The 21,586-nt window shown below is 39.4% G+C and overlaps 1 protein-coding gene across 1 annotated transcript in view; it reads left to right on the top strand.

The window, feature by feature from the left end:
- The window catches only part of DNAH6 (dynein axonemal heavy chain 6), a 241,924-nt gene that overhangs the window by 197,588 nt on the left and 22,750 nt on the right, over positions 1–21,586 (top strand). The window contains exons 63-69 of the mRNA XM_053890890.1: positions 1,941–2,107; positions 7,386–7,576; positions 9,579–9,739; positions 13,527–13,615; positions 14,350–14,496; positions 15,951–16,089; positions 20,972–21,091. Coding sequence (XP_053746865.1) covers positions 1,941–2,107; positions 7,386–7,576; positions 9,579–9,739; positions 13,527–13,615; positions 14,350–14,496; positions 15,951–16,089; positions 20,972–21,091 — 1,014 coding nt within the window. The remainder of the gene's footprint in view (positions 1–1,940; positions 2,108–7,385; positions 7,577–9,578; positions 9,740–13,526; positions 13,616–14,349; positions 14,497–15,950; positions 16,090–20,971; positions 21,092–21,586) is intronic.

Below are 21,586 nucleotides of genomic sequence, written 5' to 3' on the forward strand. Positions count from 1 at the left end.
TAGAAGTAGAACACAAAAAGGAAAACACTCATAGGGGAAGGCTAAAGATGGCCAGTTAGGGACAGACCCAAAGCAGAAAGAACTAGATGGAGCCTAATAAACACACAGGCAAAGAAAGAGGGAAGGAGTAGAGGCTAGAAGGCAAAGTAATTCTGGGAACAACTCATCATGTTTGCACAAAAAGCACCGTGTGTTATCCCTGTTGATTGGGACTAAAATTTCAGCTATTTAAAACTACTTTCCTGCTTTCATTTGTTAAATTTCAGGGTTTATTCTGGAAATCCTATACAATTGTGAAGGTTTGTACATGTGTGATAGGAGGGCTTATGTTCTAAATGTGAAATTTAGATCTTTGCAGGTGAAGTTTAATAATCAATTCCAATGGCATTCTTCCCTTCTAAAGCTTCCTAATTGCTTAATCTTTTGTCTTTGATAGTTTCTAAGTGCTTCATGTCCTAATAATTGAGAGTTATTTAAAATATGCTCTTATCCTCTCTCGTTAGCCAGAATCCTAGTGAATATACTATAAATAATGAGAACCTCGAGAAAAAGGAAGTCCTTTTGGAATAAATGGTTCTACTATCTGGTCCTCAGAGTAACACAACCACCTTCAACCAAAGTTGTGTGCTGTGCCCTGTGGTCTCATACCATGTCATTGTCTTTATGCCATCTAGAAATTAGAAGTCTTGCAGAGGTGCACACTCCTCCAGAATAGTCTCAAGTGTCACTGAATTGCTGTCACCACATTTTTGCTATTATTAGACCCTCAGAACAGAGCCCCAGCAGACCAGCTGAGGAAAGAGGTTTTCTAGCCTGACATTCAAGCCAACGATTTTGCCCAAGGTCCAACCAAAGGAACCTGTTTCATTACTAGAGGACAAACTGGCTGTGTTGGCTTGCTGAGAGGCTTACAGCGCACTGTATACCCTGCCTACAGGAATTTCAGTGCTAACTCTTGCCACATGTTAAAACCATTATAAAGGGTGGGGTGTCTGGGTGGCTCAGTCAGTTGAGCGTCTGACTTCGGTTCAGGTCTTGATCTCATGGTTCTTGAGTTTGAGCTCCACATCAAGCTCCACATCAGGCTCACTGCTGTCAGTGTGGAGCCTGCTTTGGATCCTCTGTCGTTCCCCTCTCTCTCTGCCCCTCCCCTGCTCTCACACACGCACACACACACACACTCTCTCTCTCTCTCTCAAAAATAAACACTAAATATTTAAAACAATTGTAAAGGCTAACCAGGATCCTAACCCTCATGTGACATGCAAGCCCATTTCCTATAAATATTCCATGGGGAAAGGGGAGCAATATATTCTGTTTATTAGGGCATAAAGTTCTATATATGTCAATTTATCCATATGTTATTTAGATTGTTCAAATTATATATGTCAGAACTTCCAGTCTGCTTCATCTATCACAGACTTGATAATTATGTGTTATTTCCTACCACAATTATCTTTTTTCTGCTTTTTCCTTTACCTCCAGCAGTGATTACTTGATGTACTCTTTCACTGTTATCTGACACATAGGTTCATTTTATTGTTTTTATTATATATTTTAATTAATATAACTTGACCTATTTGTTCCATTTAATTATATTTGCCTTGAATTCTAATTTATTCAATGTTACTCTTATCACTTCAGTTTTCTTTTTTGCTCACATTTGATTAATGTTTCTCTACGCATCCTTTTATTTTTAACCTCTTTGTTTCTTTTGTTTTAGCTTTGCTTTTTGTAAGTGATTTGCTATTGGATTTGTTTTCTGATCCAATTTTAAATTATTTTTAATTAGGTTGGTTGGGTAAGGGGAGATTAATATATTTTCATTTGTTGTAAAAACTGATAGTAAATGTAGACATTTTTAAGTTACCAAATACATTTATTTAATTTCAAAGTCAAACCAACTCTAATTAAAGCATCTTTTTAAATTGTGTTTCTAGGATCCTTTGAGACTTATATCAATCCATATGAATGGGAAGGCTATTCTAAAAGTAAGGAGGAAGAATTCATGACAGAAGAAAAAGAGACCAAAAACCGTAATTCCTGGCATCCAGTATTGAGTTCTTTCCAAAAGCTACTTCTCATTAAATGTTGCAAAGAAGAGAAGGTAGGGTGTTGCTTTTTTTTTTTTAATTAGAGGTCTGTGTTACAGTTATTTCTACTAATGCTCATCGGCCAGTTATGATTCATAACTGACTAGATTTATTTATTTAGAGATTAACAATGGCCAAGTTTGGGAGGAGACTGCAAGAAATAGAGACTTTGTGTCATTAATAGACCATAATGTTTTATGCAGAAAATGAAAGAAAAGGCTAGAGAGCCATCCAGGAACCTAGTCATCCTTTCCTAGCATGCACCATTAGGGACTTGTGCTCTCCAGAGAGGACAGCGGTCACCACAGGGCAGTAGTGGAGAATTGATAGACCTTTCAGATCTTGGCGACAATGGGAAGAAGTCTTTTGAAGAGAACAAAACCACAGTCACCAAGACCAGTTTGAAGATTGTTGGACTGGTCTCTGTAAGAAGCTGTAGCAGCCAGAATTGGATAGAGATTGTAGATGCAGTGCCTGGGTGGCTCAATCAGTTAAGCGTCTGACTCTTGATTTTGGCTCAGGGCATGATCTCACGGTTCATGAGTTTGAGCCCTATGTTTGGCTCTGCACTTACAGTGTGGAGCCTGCTTGGGATTCCCTCTCTCCCTCTCTCTCTGGTCCTCCCCCTCCCCTTGCTCTCAAACATGCACTCTCTCAAAATAAATAAATAAAGTTTTTGTAAAAAAGGATAGAGGTGGGAGATTGAAGAGATAGAGGGGGATGTAGAGATGAGGCAACTGGTATGGCTTCCAGTTTCTGCTTGGGTGCCAGAGGGGATAATGTAACAACAACTGAGCAAATGTGAAAGGAGAAGTATGTTACAGAAAGCTGTCACTGAGTCTGCAGTATCTGCCAGCTATCAGAGTATGTAGCAGCCTGGAGACCAATTAATATGTAGGTAGGAAACTCAATAGAGAGAAGCATAGGCTAGAAATAGAGAGTTGCATATTATCAGCATCAAGCTGGGAAGTATATCAAATGGGAGTTGTTGGAATCAGATAGGAATAATGCATAATACAATAAAAGGGCAGGTGGGCAAAGGATGAAACCCTGAGGGGCACCAACTTTAAAGGGAAGAAAGAAAGGATGAGAAGGAATAGTCATAGGGGCAAGAAGAACACCAGGAGAAAAAAGTGACATGGAAATTAAGGATGTATAGAGTTTCAATACAGCAAAAGTTATCAATAGAATAAATGAAGCATCGCAGACAGTTCCAGGACTCTTGCAACATGTCCCAGAAAAGTTCTCCAAATGTGATCAAAGCCACAAATGGTAACAGCCATACCAAATTCACAGAGGATCAATTGAAAATTCTTATTAATACATTGAACCAAAGACCTTCCTTATGTCATACCATCAAATAAAACTTGCTTTACAAATCAACACAGAGGAGTCTGGAATTTGGATTAGGTTTCAGAAATGAAGAGCTAGATATGCACTCCAGAGAGGACAGGGACCTGAATCAGTCAAGACCACCAACAAAATTACCCTGAAGAGAATATCCAAGTATGGCAATATTATACCAGCTACACCTCCTCTCAATCAGATATAGTGACCAAGGCATTTGGGAGCAACCTTTACTCTGGTACTGATTCCAGAGAATGACTTACTAAGGAAATTTGGGTTCCAGAGTAAAGAATTCATGTTCCAAAGATCTGGATTACCTTGCCAGAGAAAAAGACAATCTGAGGAAGCCTTATAACAGGGACAAGACCAGAGACCAGATTTGTACAATGAGAGACTGCTATTCCCAGGTCTGTTCACAGGCAGAGCCCATTGGGTGTCCAGTGTTTCTACATGGTAGAGTCAATTGCTCCTTTGGGAGAAAGAGGATGTTCCAATACAGTGGCTTGTGTGAGGTACTACAATCTTGCACAAAATTCAGCGTCCTTCAGAAATAGCATATTTGGACCTAGATGGAACTTCATTTCAAAAAACTCTAAGTAAACCAGGTGATTGAGTCATTAGAACTGCAACAGGAAGTAGAATGCCTATCGTTCCAACAATTCTTTCTCTGTCATCAATATTATCAATAGTTCTCAGGACAAGGTTGTTAGCAATTTGAACTAGAAAGAGTAAAAAGAAATTATCAGAGAGGAATAAAGACTGCCAGACAGAGAATAATTTGTGACCACACCAAGCTAAGAAAAGTCCTGTATACCAGTGTTCTCAAATTTTGGCATGTATCAGAATCATCTGAAGAAAAAAAGAATCATCTGGAGAGTTTGGGAAAGCACAGAGACCTGAGGGTACTTCCCAGAGTTTCTGATTCAGCATGTCTGACCAACGGGCTAAAACTCTGCATTTCTACCAACTTCTCAGATGATGCTGATGCTGATCCTGAAGCCATACTTTGTGAACCCCTGATTTAATATGATTAAACATATATAAGAAGAAACCATTATTCTCAAAGCAGACGAATGAGGACATCAAGACATATGTCGTGACATGCAGCATTGTTAATTTCCAAGGCTAGATCTACTGAGAACCCCAACTTTGACAGTCCTGGTATTTCAATCCATCCTTCCTCTACCTCAGGAAGGTGGCAGGCTCTTTGAGAGCCAGGCTTTCTCTCTATTGAAAGCCACACTGTTGGGGCGCCTGGGTGGCTCAGTCGGTTGGGCATCCGACTTCGGCTCAGGTCATGGTCTTGCGGTCTGTGGGTTTGAGCCCTGCGTCAGGCTCTGTGCTGACCGCTCGGAGCCTGGAGCCTGTTTCGGACTCTGTGTCTCCCTCTCTCTCTGACCCTCCCCCATTCATGCTCTGTCTCTCTCTGTCTCAAAAATAAATAAACATTAAAAAAAAAAAAAGCCATACTGTAGACAAAGTCACCCAGGATGAAATCTTAGAGCAACAATTGCACAGCTCTTCCGATTTGAGAAACACCAGTTATATGAATGCAATTTTACCACTTAACTACATACTTTAAATGGTTAAGATGGTAAATTTTATGTTATATGCATTTTACCACAACTTTTTAAAAGAAGAACTTCAGCATGTTGGAGAAAAGTGTGAGTACTTCTGTTCTAATATAATGCCCAGTTTGACAGCCACCCAGGATCTTTATCCTTCATCTAATATACTACAGCTGAAATTAAGTTTGGTCACTCAAGAGGGATGAACAGGGGTCATGATCCCCAAATGTTTAAGCTTCCTTTCTCATCACAGTGAAAGCAATGGTCAGGGAATTCTCAAACACAGAGTCTCTCAAGAATGAATTTGTGCACTATTCATCTAAATTCAGCAATTCTCTGTGGATTCTGATAGACAAGATGAACTTAAAAATACACAGAAGGTCTCAGCCAGAGACTATAAAGCCACAGGCCAGGAAAACAGTTCTAAGCAAGACATAATGGAGTCACATATGTCAGAATTGGGAAACTCAACTTAAAAAGCAAGTGAGAGGAGCTCCTAGAAAAGAACTTGGTGATAAAGAGGGAAGAGACTGATCCTGCAACCAAACATGGGATTTTCAGAGGATGGTCTTTAAGAAATGCCTAACTCTCTAGATCATAGGTATGAGAAATCTGAAGCATTTTCACATCAAATTCTTACCAGGATTGCCATAAAGATCTTGATGAGAATAAAACAGCATAAGTCCAGAAGGGTCACAGAAGTAGATGCATTCCAGCCTGTGTTATGGAAGGAACCTGAGGAGCAAGCAGGTCAGTGGGTCCTATCATCTCAGAACCTACTGGAGGATGGTGCAGGAAGTACATAGAGAAAGACCCCCAAATACCCAGAGTTAAGACCATGAAAAGACTTTCTTGGATGATAAGGACTCTGAAAGTAAGGATATTATAGATACAGAGGGCTCTGAAGCTGGAGCTGAGGAACTGATAAGAAATGCCCCAATATAGCCTCATGTAAGTGGGCAAGCATGTAAACATCTTTTCCCAGATTGGCCACAGAAGGGTACAATCAGGGTCATGGCCCTGACCCAGACTGAGATATCCCCTCTCCTGATAACAATAACAAAAAAACATGCAAGGATTGTTTGGACAGGGTGATGTGAATACCTAATGGAGGGTTAATTTTAAAGAAGGGCTGCTGCTTATAGTTGTGCCAGATGCGCACTGCACAAGCCTTAAGGGAGCCATTTGCCTTGTAGATATTATAGGTTAGGTTTGTATATTTATCATGACAGCCTTCTGGCACAAATACCTTAGGATCTCACACACAGGCTCCATACAGGCTAGAGACGGAGAAGGTCTGCAAGAGCAGGAGTAGGGTAAGCAGGCTAGGATAGGATCAGTGAAGGCAACACATTGGTGTAGGAAGTGGTGGGGCAAGGATATGATCATCCAAGCTGAGGCTAATTCCCAAGAAAGGTCAGAAGAGGCTGAAGACTAAAATGAGAACGGAAGATGGGGAGACAAGATATGCAGTCAATTCTGAGAAGCTGGCTTATGAAGGGAATCAAAGAGATGAAATCACTGAGAGGGATGTGGTGCCTGGGTGGCCCAGTCAGTCAAGCATCTGACTTCTGCTCAGGTCATGATCTCATAGGTCAAGAGTTCGAGCCCCACATCAGGCTCCGCACTGAGAGTGCGGAGTCTACTTGGGATTCTCTCTGCCTCCCTCTGTCTCAAAATAAATAAATAAACTTTAAAAAATAGCTAGGAAGGGGCAGCAATCAAGGGAAAACTTTTGGTTTTAAGAACTGTGCACAGTAGATCCTAACTATGCAATAATAAAATCTAGGAGAGAGGAGAGATCAATAGTGCAGAAAGAAACAGTGGAAGGACAGGGGTGCCTGGGTGGCTCAGTGGGTTAAGCGTCGACTTCAGCTCAGGTCACTATCTCGCAGTCTGTGGTTCAAGCCCCACGTAGGGCTCTGTGCTGTCAGAGCCTGGAGCTTTGGATTCTGTGTCTCCCTCTTTATCTGCCTCTCTCTCTCTTTCAAAAATAAACATTAAGAAATTAAAAAAAAAATGGTGGATAGACTAAAAGTAAAGTCCATGAGAATGTGGAAGGAATGCACAAGGATGGGACAGAAAGAGGCAAGGATGGGGGAGCAGGCTTATAGATGGAGGGAATGACAAGGGACTTTTCCTCTCATCCGGTAGTCATCTTACTCAGGGAAGTCATGAGAACCATGGCTGTTGGCAGTTACGTGGTGCAGAAACCCGTTGTGCACAAACCCAGTAGGAAGAAATATACCTAATCAAGAGAGAATGAGTGTAGAACAGGGCACCACCCTCTGAGAAGTTGAAGGGGAGAAATGGGATGGAATTATGAAGGATCTTCAACATATTATTTTTTTTTAATATTTTTCTTTTCAACTTTCAGATAGTTTTTGCTCTTACAGACTTTGTAATAGAAAGTCTTGGAAAACGCTTTATAGAGACACCCCCTGTGGACCTGCCCACTCTGTATCAAGACATGTCGTATAACACTCCCCTGGTATTCATCTTAAGCACAGGCTCGGATCCTATGGGGGCATTCCAGAGGTTTGCCCGGGACAGCGGGTATTCAGAACGGTAAGGTCCACGTTGTGTCGTTTTTATAATTCATGTGAACAGCTCCTTGTTAAAATTTGCCCCTTTTTCTTTCCTCTGTGGAGTGTGAATTCCTACACTTAGGTATCCCTTACTAAATAATAAGATACATTAATATTTAGCTACGTATGTTGTTAAAATGGGGTCAAAAATAATAAAAGCAGATGTAAACTTCATTTGAACGAATGGAAGATTGTCCAAAATGTATAATAATCTAGTGGAATAGTGATTAAAACGTATTTGTTATTTAAGACACTATTTTAATGTATCTGTAAAAGTTTACTCTATATGAAAAACAGATTGTATTAATGTATACTAAGAACAGGCACTCTCATTTATTGCTGGTGGGAATGCAAATGGTACAGGTGCTTTGGAAGACAACTTGGTGTTTTCTTACAAAATTAACATACTCTTACCATACAAATCTAGGAATCAACTCCGTGGTATTTAGTCAAAGGAGTTGAAAACTTTGTCATGACCACACAAAAATCTACCCACAGATGTTTATAGCAGCTTTATTCATAATTCCCAAACTTGGAAGCAACCAAGATATCTTTCAATATGTGAATGGGTAAATATACGGTGGTACATCCATAAAATGGAATGTTATTCAGCATTAAAAAGAAATGAGCTGTCAAGCCATGAAAAGACAATGGAGGAACCTTAAATGCACACTATTAAGTGAAAGAAGCCAATCTGGAATCTATAATTCCAACTATATGTCATTCTGGAAAAGGCAAAACTATGGAGACAGTAAAAATTTAGCAAAGGGTTTACATCCAATATAAAGAACTCTTAGAAATCAATAAAAGGTAGGTAATCCATGGGGGGTGGGGTGGGGGAAGGGTGGGAGGGGAGAGAGGAGATACAAATCGGAAAATGGGAACAGCCAGAGGGTCAGTAAATAAACCTATGAAAAGGGGAAACAATTTAAAACTCAGTGAGACACCACTATATATATATATCCACCAGTTGTTAGCATGTACATGGAAAAATAAATACTCCTGGTAGAAGTGTGGAATGGTGGCATCACTTTGGAAAACAGTTTGAAATTATAATAAAGTTAACATACACATACTGTGTCAAACAGTAGTTCTATTCCTAGAAATATACATAACAAAATAGGGTGTGTATGTATACCAAAAGACACACACAAGAATGTTTATTGCAACATTGTATGTAATAGCCAAGAACCAGAAATAACCCAAACATCCATCAAGAGCAGAATGGATGGATAAATTCTGGTATAATCACACCATAGAATATTATATAGCAGTGAAAATGAATGAACTATAATGACACACAATAATATGAATTAATCTAAAAAATAATGTTAATTGAAACAGACCAAATAAAAACTATATATATACTATATGATTCCATTTATGTAAAATTACTCTATGGTGTTAGAATTCAAAGTAGTTTTCACCTTTGAGAATGAGGAAGGATATTGATTAGGAGGGTGGTGGTAATGCTCTTTTTTTTTTTGTCCTGGTGGTGGTACAACTGTACATTCACTTTGGGAGAATTCATTAGGCCATACACTAATGATTACGTTCTTTTTCTGTATGGATGTGAGACTTCAAATTTAAAAAAAAAAATTTTTTTTAATTTAAAAAACTGATCTATAGTGTTGGAAATCAGGATAACATGTACCTTTGGGAAGGAGGAAGGGAAAATGATTGGAATGGAAAGGGGCATGAGACAGATGTCCCTGGGATGTTGGCAAACTTGTGTTCTCAACCACAGGTGTTCATCTGTGATCATTCATAGAGCTATTTATTGTTTTTTGGACTTTTCCATATGTGTTACAGTAGAAAAGTTTTTAAAAACAAGAAAATAATAGAAAAATATTTGCACATCTACTAGAATGAGGATTTGAAATGTGTGCATATTTTAGGCAAGAATCTACTAAATTTACATTTCTTCATAATCTCATTACCTAAAAATAACATAAAACAGCATTTTTTGTTGTTGAATTCAGGGTGCAAGCAATTTCACTGGGGCAAGGACAAGGACCCATTGCTGAAAGAATGATCAAAGATGCAATGAAATCAGGAAACTGGGTGTTTTTGCAGAACTGCCATCTTGCTGTTTCTTGGATGTTGGCAATGGAAGAACTAATTAAAACCTTCACAGATCCAAGTATGTCGAACACATATCATTTGCATAATAATACTGTTTTTATGTAGTCATCTTTGTTGAATCCAATCTTACAAGAATTTTTTTATTGTAGGCATTGTGTTTCCCCATATTAAAGAGGATAAATTTGAAATCTAGAGAGGTTACTTAAATTACACAGTCCAGATTTGAAAAAAGATCTTCAGACTCCATGTTGGGGGCATGATCCACTGGACCACTTCTGTTTCATGTTACCTTCTATGGAGGCCGTTTGAGTTCAGAATAGATTACACAGAGGCATGATAAAAGAAATAGAAAAATGGACTTAAGACAAAGAAAGTAAATTAAATCTTTCACTAAAGAATGAGAGAAGTTAAGGAACAGATTCAAATTGCCACAACCCACTTAGAGTCGTGTTTTACCACTTATTATTCTCTGTAACTCCTATGCCTACTAACTTTCATGTGTGCCTCCTAGCCATGTTGTCAAAAACCAAACTCCACTTTTGGAGCCAAAATATAACGCAGAAGATAGAGTTTGGGATAAAGAGGAACTTTATTGTTCAGGTCATGATCTCACAGTCACGGGATCGAGCCCTAGGTCAGGCTCCATGCTGACAGTGCAGAGCCTGCTTGGGTTTCTCTGTCTCTATCCATCTCTCTCAAAATAAATAAATAAACTTTTTAAAAAATAATAAAAATAACTGAAACCTCAGGAACTGTATGATTGGTAATAAGCAGGATGAGCCCTACTTTACCACTCTGTCAGGAGGCCACCCTATCAACCTAGGATATCCAGAGCACTTTCTCTCTGGTCTTCCTTTGTGCCCAACCACAGAAGCTTTCTGGGAAGCTGTCTGGGAAGGTGAGAGCTATACGGCCAGTCTTATGAGTGACTTTACTTACTGCTGCCTATTAAGGTGAAAAGCTCTTCCTTTACAGAGTGGCCAGCCTACACAGGATACTACCACAAAGCCAAGACTTAGCATTAGCAGCCTTCCCCTAAGGACCCCTCACTTCCAGTTCCTGCTCCTTACCTCTGTAGCCTGCCTCCAGCAAGGATATAGAATCCTTCACATCCACCACCCAGAATATTCACTCTTTTCACCTTTTTGCAATACAAATAAAAGTGGTCTTTCCACTTAAGTAATTTCCATTTAAGTAATTAAAGAAAAATGACCAGAAGGAATTCACCACTGTTCAGGGGTTGCTGGTGATTAGGATTATAATTAAGAAGAAAATGCTAGGTTGTTGATGGGAATGCAAGCTGGGGCAGCCACTCTGGAAAACGGTGTGGAGGTTCCTCAAAAAACTAAAAATAGAACTACCCTATGACCCAGCAATTGCACTACTAGGTATTTATCCAAGGGATTCAGGTATGCTGTTTCGAAGGGACACATGCACCCCCATGTTTATAACAGCAATAGCAACAATAGTCAAAGTATGAAAAGAGCCCAAATGTCCATAGATGGATGAATGGATAAAGATGTGGTATATATACACAATGGAATATTACTTGGCAATCAAAAAGAATGAAATCTTGCCATTTGCAACTATGTGGATGGAACTGGAGGGTATTATGCTAAGTGAAATTAGTCAGAGAAAAGCAAAAATCATATGACTTCACTCATATGAGGACTTTAAGAGAAAAAAACAGATGAACATAAGGGAAGGGAAACAAAAATCATATAAAAACAGGGAGGGAGACAAAACAGAAGAGACTCATAAATATGGAGAGCAAACTGAGGGTTACTGGAGGGGTTGTGGGAGGGGACATGGGCTAAATGGGTAATAGGTACTAAGGAATCTATTTCTGAAATCATTGTTGCACTATATGCTAACTAATTTGGATGCAAATTTTAAAAAAATTTTAAAAAAAGAAATTCAAATTGAATGTTGGAGACATTAAATAAAATTATAATTATAAAAAAAAGAAAATTTTCTGCATTTCAGAGGGAAAGCCCTTAAAATCTCCAACAAGTATTGAAAATTAATGTATCCTTAATTTCTTTACTCAAATGTGCCCGTGTCTAGATTGCCAAACTCTTATGTATTAAGAGCTTTCTATATGGCACAAAAACAGACACTCAAGTCAATGGAACAGAATAGAGAACCCAGAAACGGACCCACAAATGTATGGCCAAATAATCTTTGACAAAGCAGGAAAGAATATCCAATGGAATAAAGACAGTCTCTTCGGCAAGTGGTGCTGAGAAAACTGGACAGCGACATACATAAAAATGAACCTGGACCATTTTCTTACACCACACACAAAAATAAACTCAAAATGGATCAAAGACCTAAATATAAGACAAGAAGCCATCAAAATTCTCGAGGAGAAAGCAGGCAACAACCTCTTTGACCTCAGCTGCAGCAATTTCTTGCTCAACACATCTCCAAAGGCAAGGAAATTAAAAGTAAAAATGAACCTGGACCACTTTCTTACACTATCATCAAAAATAAACTCAAAAAGAGTGAAAGACTTAAACATAAGACAGGAAGCCATCAAAATCCTCAAGGAGAAAGCAGGCAAAAGCCTCTTTGACCTTGGCCACAGCAACTTCTTACTCAACACATCTCTGGAGGCAAGAGAAACAAAAGCAAAAATGAACTACTGGGACCTCATCAAAATAAAAAGCTTGTGCGCAGTGAAGGAAACAATCAGCAAAACTAAAAGACAACCAACGGAATGGGAGAAGATATTTGCAAATGACATATCAGATAAAGGGTTAGTATCCAAAATCTATAAAAAACTTGTCAAACTCAACACCCAAAAAACAAATAATCCAGTGAAGAAATGGGCAAAAGACATGAATAGACACTTCTCCAGAGAAGACATCCAGATGGCCAACCGACACATGAAAAAATGCTCAACATCACTCATCATCAGGGAAATACCAATCAAAACCGCAATGAGATACCACCTCACACCTGTCAGAATGGCTAACATTAACAATTCAGGAAACAACAGATGTTGGCGAGGTTGCAGAGAAAGAGGATCTCCTTTGCATTGCTGGTAGGAATGCAAACTGGTGCAGCTACTCTGGAAAACAGTATGGAGGTTCCCCCAAAAATTAAAAATAGAACTACCCTACGACCCAGCAATTGCACTACTAGGTATTTATCCAAGGGATACAGGTGTGCTGTTTCGAAGGGGCACATGTACCCCAATGTTTATAGCAGCAATAGCAACAATAGTCAAAGTATGGAAAGAGCCCAAATGTCCATCGATGGATGAATGGATAAAGAAAATGTGGTATATATATACAATGGAGTATTACTCGACAATCAAGAAGAATGAAATCTTGCCATTTGCAACTACATGGATGGAACAAGAGGGTATCATGCTAAGTGAAATTAGTCAGAGAAGGACAAATATATGACTTCACTCATATGAGGACTTTAAGATACAAAACAGGTGAACATAAGGGAAGGGAAGCAAAAATAATATAAAAACAGGGAGGGGGACAAACCAGAAGAGACTCTTAAATATAGAGAACAAACAGGGTTGCTGGAGGAGTTGTGGGGGGGGGATGGGCTAAACGGGTCAGGGGCATTAAGGAATCTACTCCTGAAATCACTGTTGCACTATATGCTAACTAACTTGAATGTAAATTTTAAAAAATAATAATAAATAATTTTTTTAAAAAGGGTTCTATAAAGATTCCTCCCACCTACATTTTAGAACATTTTACAACATAAAATACTTAAACTAGTCTTTTTGCCATGATAAGTTATATAAAAGTTATATAAAAGTATTATTATAATTTAAGCATTTTCCTTTTTTGTTGTTTTATCTTTGTTTTAAACAGACATTATCATCAAGGACACTTTTCGACTTTTTTTAAGTTCCATGCCTAGTAGTACATTTCCTGTTACAGTTCTTCAAAATTCTGTCAAGGTAATGTATGCACATGGTTGGAACGGCACAAAATGGCCTCAGAGTGTTCCCAAGTGCGTCCAGGGAACCCAGTCCCCATGTGTAGGACCACGTCACAGTCCATGTGGCCAAGGTGGGGAGGAGCAAGTCAGTATCGCTGTACCTGATAGCATGCAGGGAAACGATTTCCCAAGACACTGCCACCCTTGTGTGCCCTAGTCTGTTGACCATTCAGCTCTATAAGAAAATGTCAAAGATTCAGAATGGTGAGAATGGGTCCCCTCCCAGAGTTAAAAGAATGTTTCAGCATTTGAGAGAAGGAAGGCCTATGGGTAGTATGGCTGCTGGATTTCAGTGCTGGAAGTTTCCAACATATGGGAAGCCTCTGCATATGAATGATCGCTCAGGAACAAGAGATGCCTCTTCCTTCCCTGTCCCATGTCATCAAGGACTGCAGTATGTTGAGATGAGTGGAAAATCCAATGCAGAAGGCCTGAGCATACTTTCTGGCCCATATTTAGAAAAATGGACTCCAAATGAAAATAGTATGAGGTTCTGGTGGAGATGATTTACCCACTGTAGGTCTGAAGACCCCACCAGGCCCTACTTTCCAGAGACTGAGGCTGAGCAAGACACAGAGCAGGAATGCCAGGAATGCGCCTTGGGCATCAGTTATCTCCAACCTTCCATGGCTTCAGTCTATAAGTATTAATCTATAAAATCACCCTCTGTGCCACATATGTGTCCAAATTCAGGTAACCAATGAGCCTCCAAAAGGTTTACGTGCAAATATCAGACGAGCATTTACTGAAATGACACCTTCGTTTTTTGAAGAAAATATACTCGGAAGAAAATGGAGACAAATAATATTTGGCATTTGTTTCTTCCATGCAATTATTCAGGTACACTCAATTTTGCTTTTCAATAGAAACAAGAAAGTGCATTATGTTAATAAATAAATAAGTAAAAAGTAGGAATTACATGAAAGCTAACAGGTGACATTATGAAGTGCTGAGGCCCCGTTCCGTGTCTGAACCCAAGTTGTTTTCACTCAGTGGCGGATCTCTGTGCTCCCCTCCCCTCAGCCTCTCACAGCTGCACCTCCCAGCTCTACTCTGATCTAAGGGATGCCATCACCTGAGTAGATGCACAAGGTCAAACTCAAAAGCACAAAATTGATCTCCTCAGCTATGCCTCACTCCCAAATCTGCTTCCCCTCCACACTCTCCTCCTGAAATCAGTGGTCCCATCTCTCAGTCGCCTACAATCAAAACTTCAGGATTTTTATTATTCCTTCTCTGCACACACATATCATGTCAGTCATTGTTTTTCTCACAGTGGTTTCACTCTCACCTATTCCTGTTTGAGTGGGCTGACCACCCTTACATCTTCCCTGTGATCAGAGCCCCAAGTCCCCTGAAAGATGACCTTTAACTCAGTACTGCTTTCTGCTTCCGTCTGCTCCTACTTCACTGCTGGGGTCTGGTGTCCATCCCGTGACCCTGCACTTAAATTCTGACTTTTCAACTACATATCTCTAAATGGTGTCTTGGTTAGATTGGCTGCCTGCGTTTCAACTGTGTATGGTCTACAGAGAAAGATTCTGTAAAGAAAAACCAAAGATTAAAGATGCAAGGTATGAGATAAATAAGTAAACAAGGTCCTAGAGGAGATCCGAGAGGCTGGGACTAGGGGCTCCAGGTGTGAGGTCCTTGTTGTACAAACAAAGACAGCTGAGATGGAGAGGTAGCTTAAGACTTAGGGAAATTTTGAGGCCAAGAAGAGGAAATATGAGACCTCTGGTATAATCAGCAGAGTTAGGAAACTAAGGTGGGATAGGGAGATAACGACCATGTGAAATCATGAAACAAGGATTATGATTCTGTGTACCAGTTAAAAAAAAAAAAAAAAAAAAGATGTCCCTGCAGAGAAGTCAGTATGTAATCAGCACATCGTGACATGACTAAAAGCCTAGGTGAGAGATTCCTTAAAACATCAGGGAGTCACTCTGTCTACCTGATGGATGATTAGTGTGTTTTTTTTCCCCTATTTTGATGGGGAAACATTTTATTTTACCATGAAGGACAAATGTCCTTTTGACAGGTGTATTACATTTCCAGTGATGTCAAATTTTCTTTTGGAAATTTTGGAGAGGAGCCAGGACTAGAGGGATAGATGCCCTCCATGTTTGGTGAAAGCCAAACTGAAAGCCTAGATGAAGTTGAACTGCATGATCTTAACTATTTTTACAGAATGAAAATGCCCAACTGCAATAGAAACCTTTTATTTCTCAATATTTTACACAAAATTAACTTTATCGAATTTTAGGTAAGACCATTTTCATTTTCCGTTCTAGGAGAGAAAAAAGTTTGGCCCTCTTGGTTGGAATATCTGCTATGAATTTAATGACAGTGACAGGGAATGTGCTTTGCTGAACCTCAACCTTTATTGTCAAGAAGGAAATATTCCCTGGGATGCATTGATTTACATTACTGGTCAGTATGCCCACATGGGCAGGGCAGGGCCCATATGAAGATGGTGTCCTTCCCCAGTGGGAGTCGATGGTGGTAATGATGACTTGTGATAGTCCCTTTGTGAAGATAAGACCATGAAAAGAATATCAGGAAGATATTTACACATGAAAAATGGGCAGATGTTTTCCCAAATAATAATAGCAAAAACATACTCTCTTGATGCATGCCAAGTACTGTGTTAAGCACTTCCCAAGAATTAGTAGATTTAATCCTCACAACAACCCTATGAGGTGAGGACTGTTATATCCCTATTTTATACATGAGGAAATTGAGGCACACAGTTTATAAATGGTGGAGCCAAGATTGAAATCCAGGCAGTCTAGCCTCCAGAGTCTGTGCTCTTAATTTCAAAAAAATCTGAATACTGCTTGACCTGTTGATTCAGGTACACTTGTGAAAAAGGAAAATATATTTCAGGAATTACAATTTTTAGCAGATATTAATTGTGGCCACATGGAACCTTAGTGCCAAGCCTGAGCAATGAAGAAATGATTTGCCCTGGGGAGTGGGGGAAGAAGAGCACTCTGAAAAGGGGCAAAATGGGAATGGGTGGTCTTCACTGGTGAGTAAGGGAAATGGGGAAGGACAGAGAGGTATCAGGTGATCTAGAGCTGGGAAAGGCAAATAAACCTTGGAAATAGAGGGCAGTGAAACAATAGTGAAAATGAATGCGGACCCATCCTCAGAGTGGACCCAAAGGAGTGGTCTTGGAATTAGGAGGCTACTGTATACTCCTGCCTGCAGCATGCCAGCACTCCAGTGGGGCCAACACTGCTTACAAAATGGTGCTGGTTAGTTGACCTTTTGTTGATGGCCAGCTTACTTTCAACAAAGGCATTGGGGCAGCTCAATGCAGGAAAGATAATTTGTTCAATAAATGATGCTGGGACTGTTAGGTATCCATCAGCAAAAGGATGAATTTGGATCCTTATCTCATATGATACACAATAATTAACTCAAAATGATTGACGTAAGAGCTGAAACCAAAGAGCAAAGCAAATCTTTGTGACTTTAGGTTAGGCAATTACTTATTAGATATGACACAAAAAAATACAAGCAATAAAGAAAATAATAAGAATTTAAAAAAATCCTCTTCATCAATATTTAATACCTTTACACTTTCAACAAACACCGTCAAGAAAGTGAAAAGGCAAGGGGCATCTGGGTGGCTCAGTCAGTTAAGCATTCAACTTCAGCTCAGGTCGTGATCTCATGGCTCGTGAGTTCAAGCCCTGTGTTGGGCTCTGTGCTGACAGCTCAGAGCCTAGAGCCTGCTTCACATTCTCTCTCTCTGTCTGTCTCTCTCTCTCTCTCTCTCAAAAATGAAGAGACGTTAAAAACAAAGTTTAAAAAAAATGAAAAGGCAAGTCACATACTGAGGGAAACTATTTGCAAATCATGTCTGTTAAGGCACTTGTATACAAAGTATATAAAAGAACACTTACAACTCAACAGTGAAAAGAAAAATCATCCAATATAAAAATGGGAAAAAGACTTGAATACACATTTCACCAAAGAAGATTTCCAAATGCCCAATAAGCATGTGAAATGACAGACATTAAGGAAAAGAAAATTAAAGCCATAACGAGATACCACTTAACACCTACCAGGATGGCTATAATTTAAAAATGAAACAAACAAAACTAGCAAGCATTGGTGACGATGTGGAGAAATTGGAACCCTCATATGTTGCTGGTGGCAATGTAAAATGGTGCCCCTGCTTTGGAAAATTTTTTAAATAGAATTACCATATGACCCAGAAATTCTACTCCTAGGTATATGAATGAAAAACGGCCCACACAAAAACTTGTACACAAATGTTTATAGCAGTATTGTTTCATAATAGCCAAAAAGTGGAAACAACTTGAACGTCTGTCAACTGGTGAATGGATAAACAATGTGGCATGTCCATACAATGTAACAACCAGCCATAAAAAGGAATAAAGTACTGATACATACTGCAACACAGATAACCCTCAGACACTCTGATAAGTAAAAGAGGTCAGACACAAAAATACTGCATTGTATGATTCCATTTACACGAAATTTCCAGAAAAAACAAATCTATACAGACAGAAAGTAGTTGCATAGAACAGGGGTAAAAGTGGGGAGTGACTGAAAAGAGGCACAAGATTTCTTTTGGGGGATGAAACAGATGTTCCAAAATTAGATTGAGGTGACAGTTGCACACAACATTGCAGGTTTACTAAAAATTGCTGAATTATACATGTAAATTTTTATGTGGATTTTATGATTTTTAAATTATAGCTCTTTATTAATTATAGCTGTTTTTTTTTTTTTTAAAAAAACAGAGGCAAAAAGACAATGCTTTATTCATAGGCTGGTATTTTAGGCAGTCATTTATGCATTCATCCAGGAAATGCTACCTAGTATGACTATGAATAGATGCTAAAAATACAAAGATGACATAGACCCTGCCTGTCAAAAATCTAACTCATGACGTGGAGGGTGGAAATAACGATAAACCATATGTTAGGATAACTACGAAATCAGCAGAATGTATGTGTAGTGCTGTGGGAACTCAGAAGGAGCAACTAGTTAAGTACTACCTGGGGGAATCTGGAAAAGTTCCACCAGGGGGCGATGGTTGAGATAAGTGCTTAACAGTTAAACTGCACACTGGGCAAGAGGAAAGTGACATAAAAGCCCAACAAGTTGAGGTGTGGCCTGACTATAGAAACTGTGAGCAATTCAGTTGGGCTGGTGCATAGTATGAAGAGGGGATGTGCATGGAGGGGACCCGCTCTATCCTCAACAAAGCTACAGAACATAAGGTGGGGGCACATCCCAAAAGGCCTATGTGTGTCATTAATAAGCTTTGGTTCTACTTTGTAATCAATGGTGGTCAATCTTAGCCCTTTGGCTGTAAAGGGATGCAATAATTTATACAGCTATAATAAAAGTAAAATGAAGGACTGAACAAGAAGATACAGCAACACCAGTGCGGAGACTAAAACAGGAGAGAATAAACAGAAATGCTGAGGACACTTTAAATATGAGAAGGTATTTGGATGTATGGAGAGGTCTTAAAATTTTAGAGTGTAAGGTATAGCAATGTCTAAGTCCAAGAGACAGATCTGAGCTCACAATGGGCAAGGGTAAAGCCAAACCTAAGGCCTATCCAGTTTGTATCAGGCCATCCCCCAGCCAGCCCATGGGGATAGGAGAGGAAAAAAAGATCCCACACTGGGATCTGCAATGAGACCCTCGGGAACTGTGATGTCAGGGCCAGGACAGGTAGTAGGCATCTATGGTGGACACATTCCCCCAGGTCCCTTTTCTGGGAAGACCAAACCCAGAAGACTCCTCCCTAAAAGTGAGCCTAAAAAGTGGGTCATCTACTGTGAATCAAAATAGTGGAGCTCCTTTTTTTTTACACAGTTTGATCCAAGAAAAGGATAAAACTCAATCTGGATGGAGAAGCACAAAGTCTCATGGTATGTATGGAAAATATTTCTGTGCTGCTTCTCAAGATGCAGATTTGTAGTTTGTGACTTAAAAAAAATACTTTAGGGGAACTCTTTCCTCTCACCACTACTATAGAAGTCTTAGTTTTCCTGGCCATCCTCCTTTTCCAGACCCCACCATGCAATTGAAGAAACTTGAGCTTACATTCCCATCTAGCCCCAAGGGTCCAAGAGGAGCTTCAACTTAGGCCAAGCCTGGACAGACACACTACAAAGATGTAACCAAACTTCGTGTCCCAAGATTTCCTAGAAAGTGACTGAAGAATATACCCAGGACAATACAGCAGCATCACTTTCCTCCCTCTTAGAATTGCTAATACAGAGATTTAGCTACTTGACCATCAGCTGTAATACCTACTTCCTCCCCCCTCTCCCTGAGTGGCTGATCCACCAAGACAGACCGAAGTTGCTTCAATGGGAGAGGGAAGATAAGTGCCCCTATAAGACATTGCTGTCTTAGAAGAAATAAATCATTGAGATTCCAAAGACTGAAATAACTTCCTTTCAACCAACCATCTCAGCTTGAAAGATAATGAAAAAGATTTCTTCCTGACATAATGGAAGATATGGAGATGAGAAGAGATGAACACTTAGAGGATTCAGAAGCTGACAAAGTCAGCAAACTCCTTCCAGGAACACCACACACCACAGTGAATAATGCAGCAGTGGATCTGGAATTTTTCGAAGGAATTATATCAGCAACAGATATCATTCCGATGCATTCCTACTTATAATTTTGGGATGACAGTGGAGCATGCTGAAAGTAGCTTCTCTGTGAAAAAAAGATGGTATACCAATAAGTTTTAATTCCCCATAACATCATTTCTGTGAGGCACACTGTCCTTTCACCTTAGATCTATCTTTCCTTCCTAGCTGATAAAGTATGTATACAGTTTGAATGCCTTGTTGTAAATGTTTTGTTCCATTTATTGACTGGCCTTGAAAAGAAGCACTATTTCATGGAAAGTGTACATGTTTTAGAATACTATGATCCATGATTGGGTAAGACCCAAAATCAGTATTTTAGGGGGAAAAAAAAGGAAGAAGGAAGAAATATGTAAATAAAGCTCAGTGACTTTGGTTTTGGTTATTTAGGGAAAGCAAAATAATTAAGCTAGGGTACATATACTAGGTTTTTTTCTGCTTTTTAAAAATTGAATTTTATTCTCTTTTGGGGGAGTAGTGGAAGGAAACTCTGACATGCTTTTTTCACTTTCGGTTCCAAATATATATATATATATATATATATATATATATATATATATATACACACACACACACACACACCTGTTAGAATTTGGGTATATGCATATCAATGAAAAATAATATGTTTTAAAATGCAACCTCCTTTTCAGGTGAAATTACATATGGTGGTAGAGTTACAGACACCTGGGATCAAAGATGCCTTCGGACTGTCTTAAAAAGGTTTTTTTCTCCTGAAACATTAGAAGAGGATTATAAATATTCTGAATCAGGTGAATGGCTTTTCAATATTATGGAAAGGACCTTTCTAAGAAGTCATCAACAGCATCTTTCAGTTTTCCATCTAGGAGCTCTCGGTGTCCAGTCAGCACAACCCAGTCCTCACGCCCACCCACCCCATCCCCCTGCTTGACCACCTCCAAAACTGGTTTGGCAGTGAAAGCACAAAAATGTCACTTTGAATTGTTTGTTCTAAAGTGAGTTGTATTTGGTCTAAACGTATTTTCAAAGTTATATAAATTTGGAGCCCTTCATAAGGCATGGCTTTCAGCAGCACACCCCTGGATTCCCAGATTCTTGAAAGGTTCTGGAGGTCACCCAGAAATGTTAGGACGCTAATCACATGCTCAAGGCCCCAAGAAAAGGGAGAGGACCAGGCACAGTAATGAAAGGAAGGAGGGTGGGAAAAACAATCCCCTTTTCTGTGGAAGGAAGTTGATTATAGCCACCATCTGAACAGGCAGAAAAGGACCAAACTTGGTGGTACA

The sequence above is a fragment of the Panthera pardus genome, unplaced genomic scaffold (assembly GCF_024362965.1).
Source record: "Panthera pardus isolate Hobbes unplaced genomic scaffold, ASM2436296v1 HiC_scaffold_26, whole genome shotgun sequence".
NCBI classification, from domain to species: Eukaryota; Metazoa; Chordata; class Mammalia; order Carnivora; family Felidae; genus Panthera; species Panthera pardus.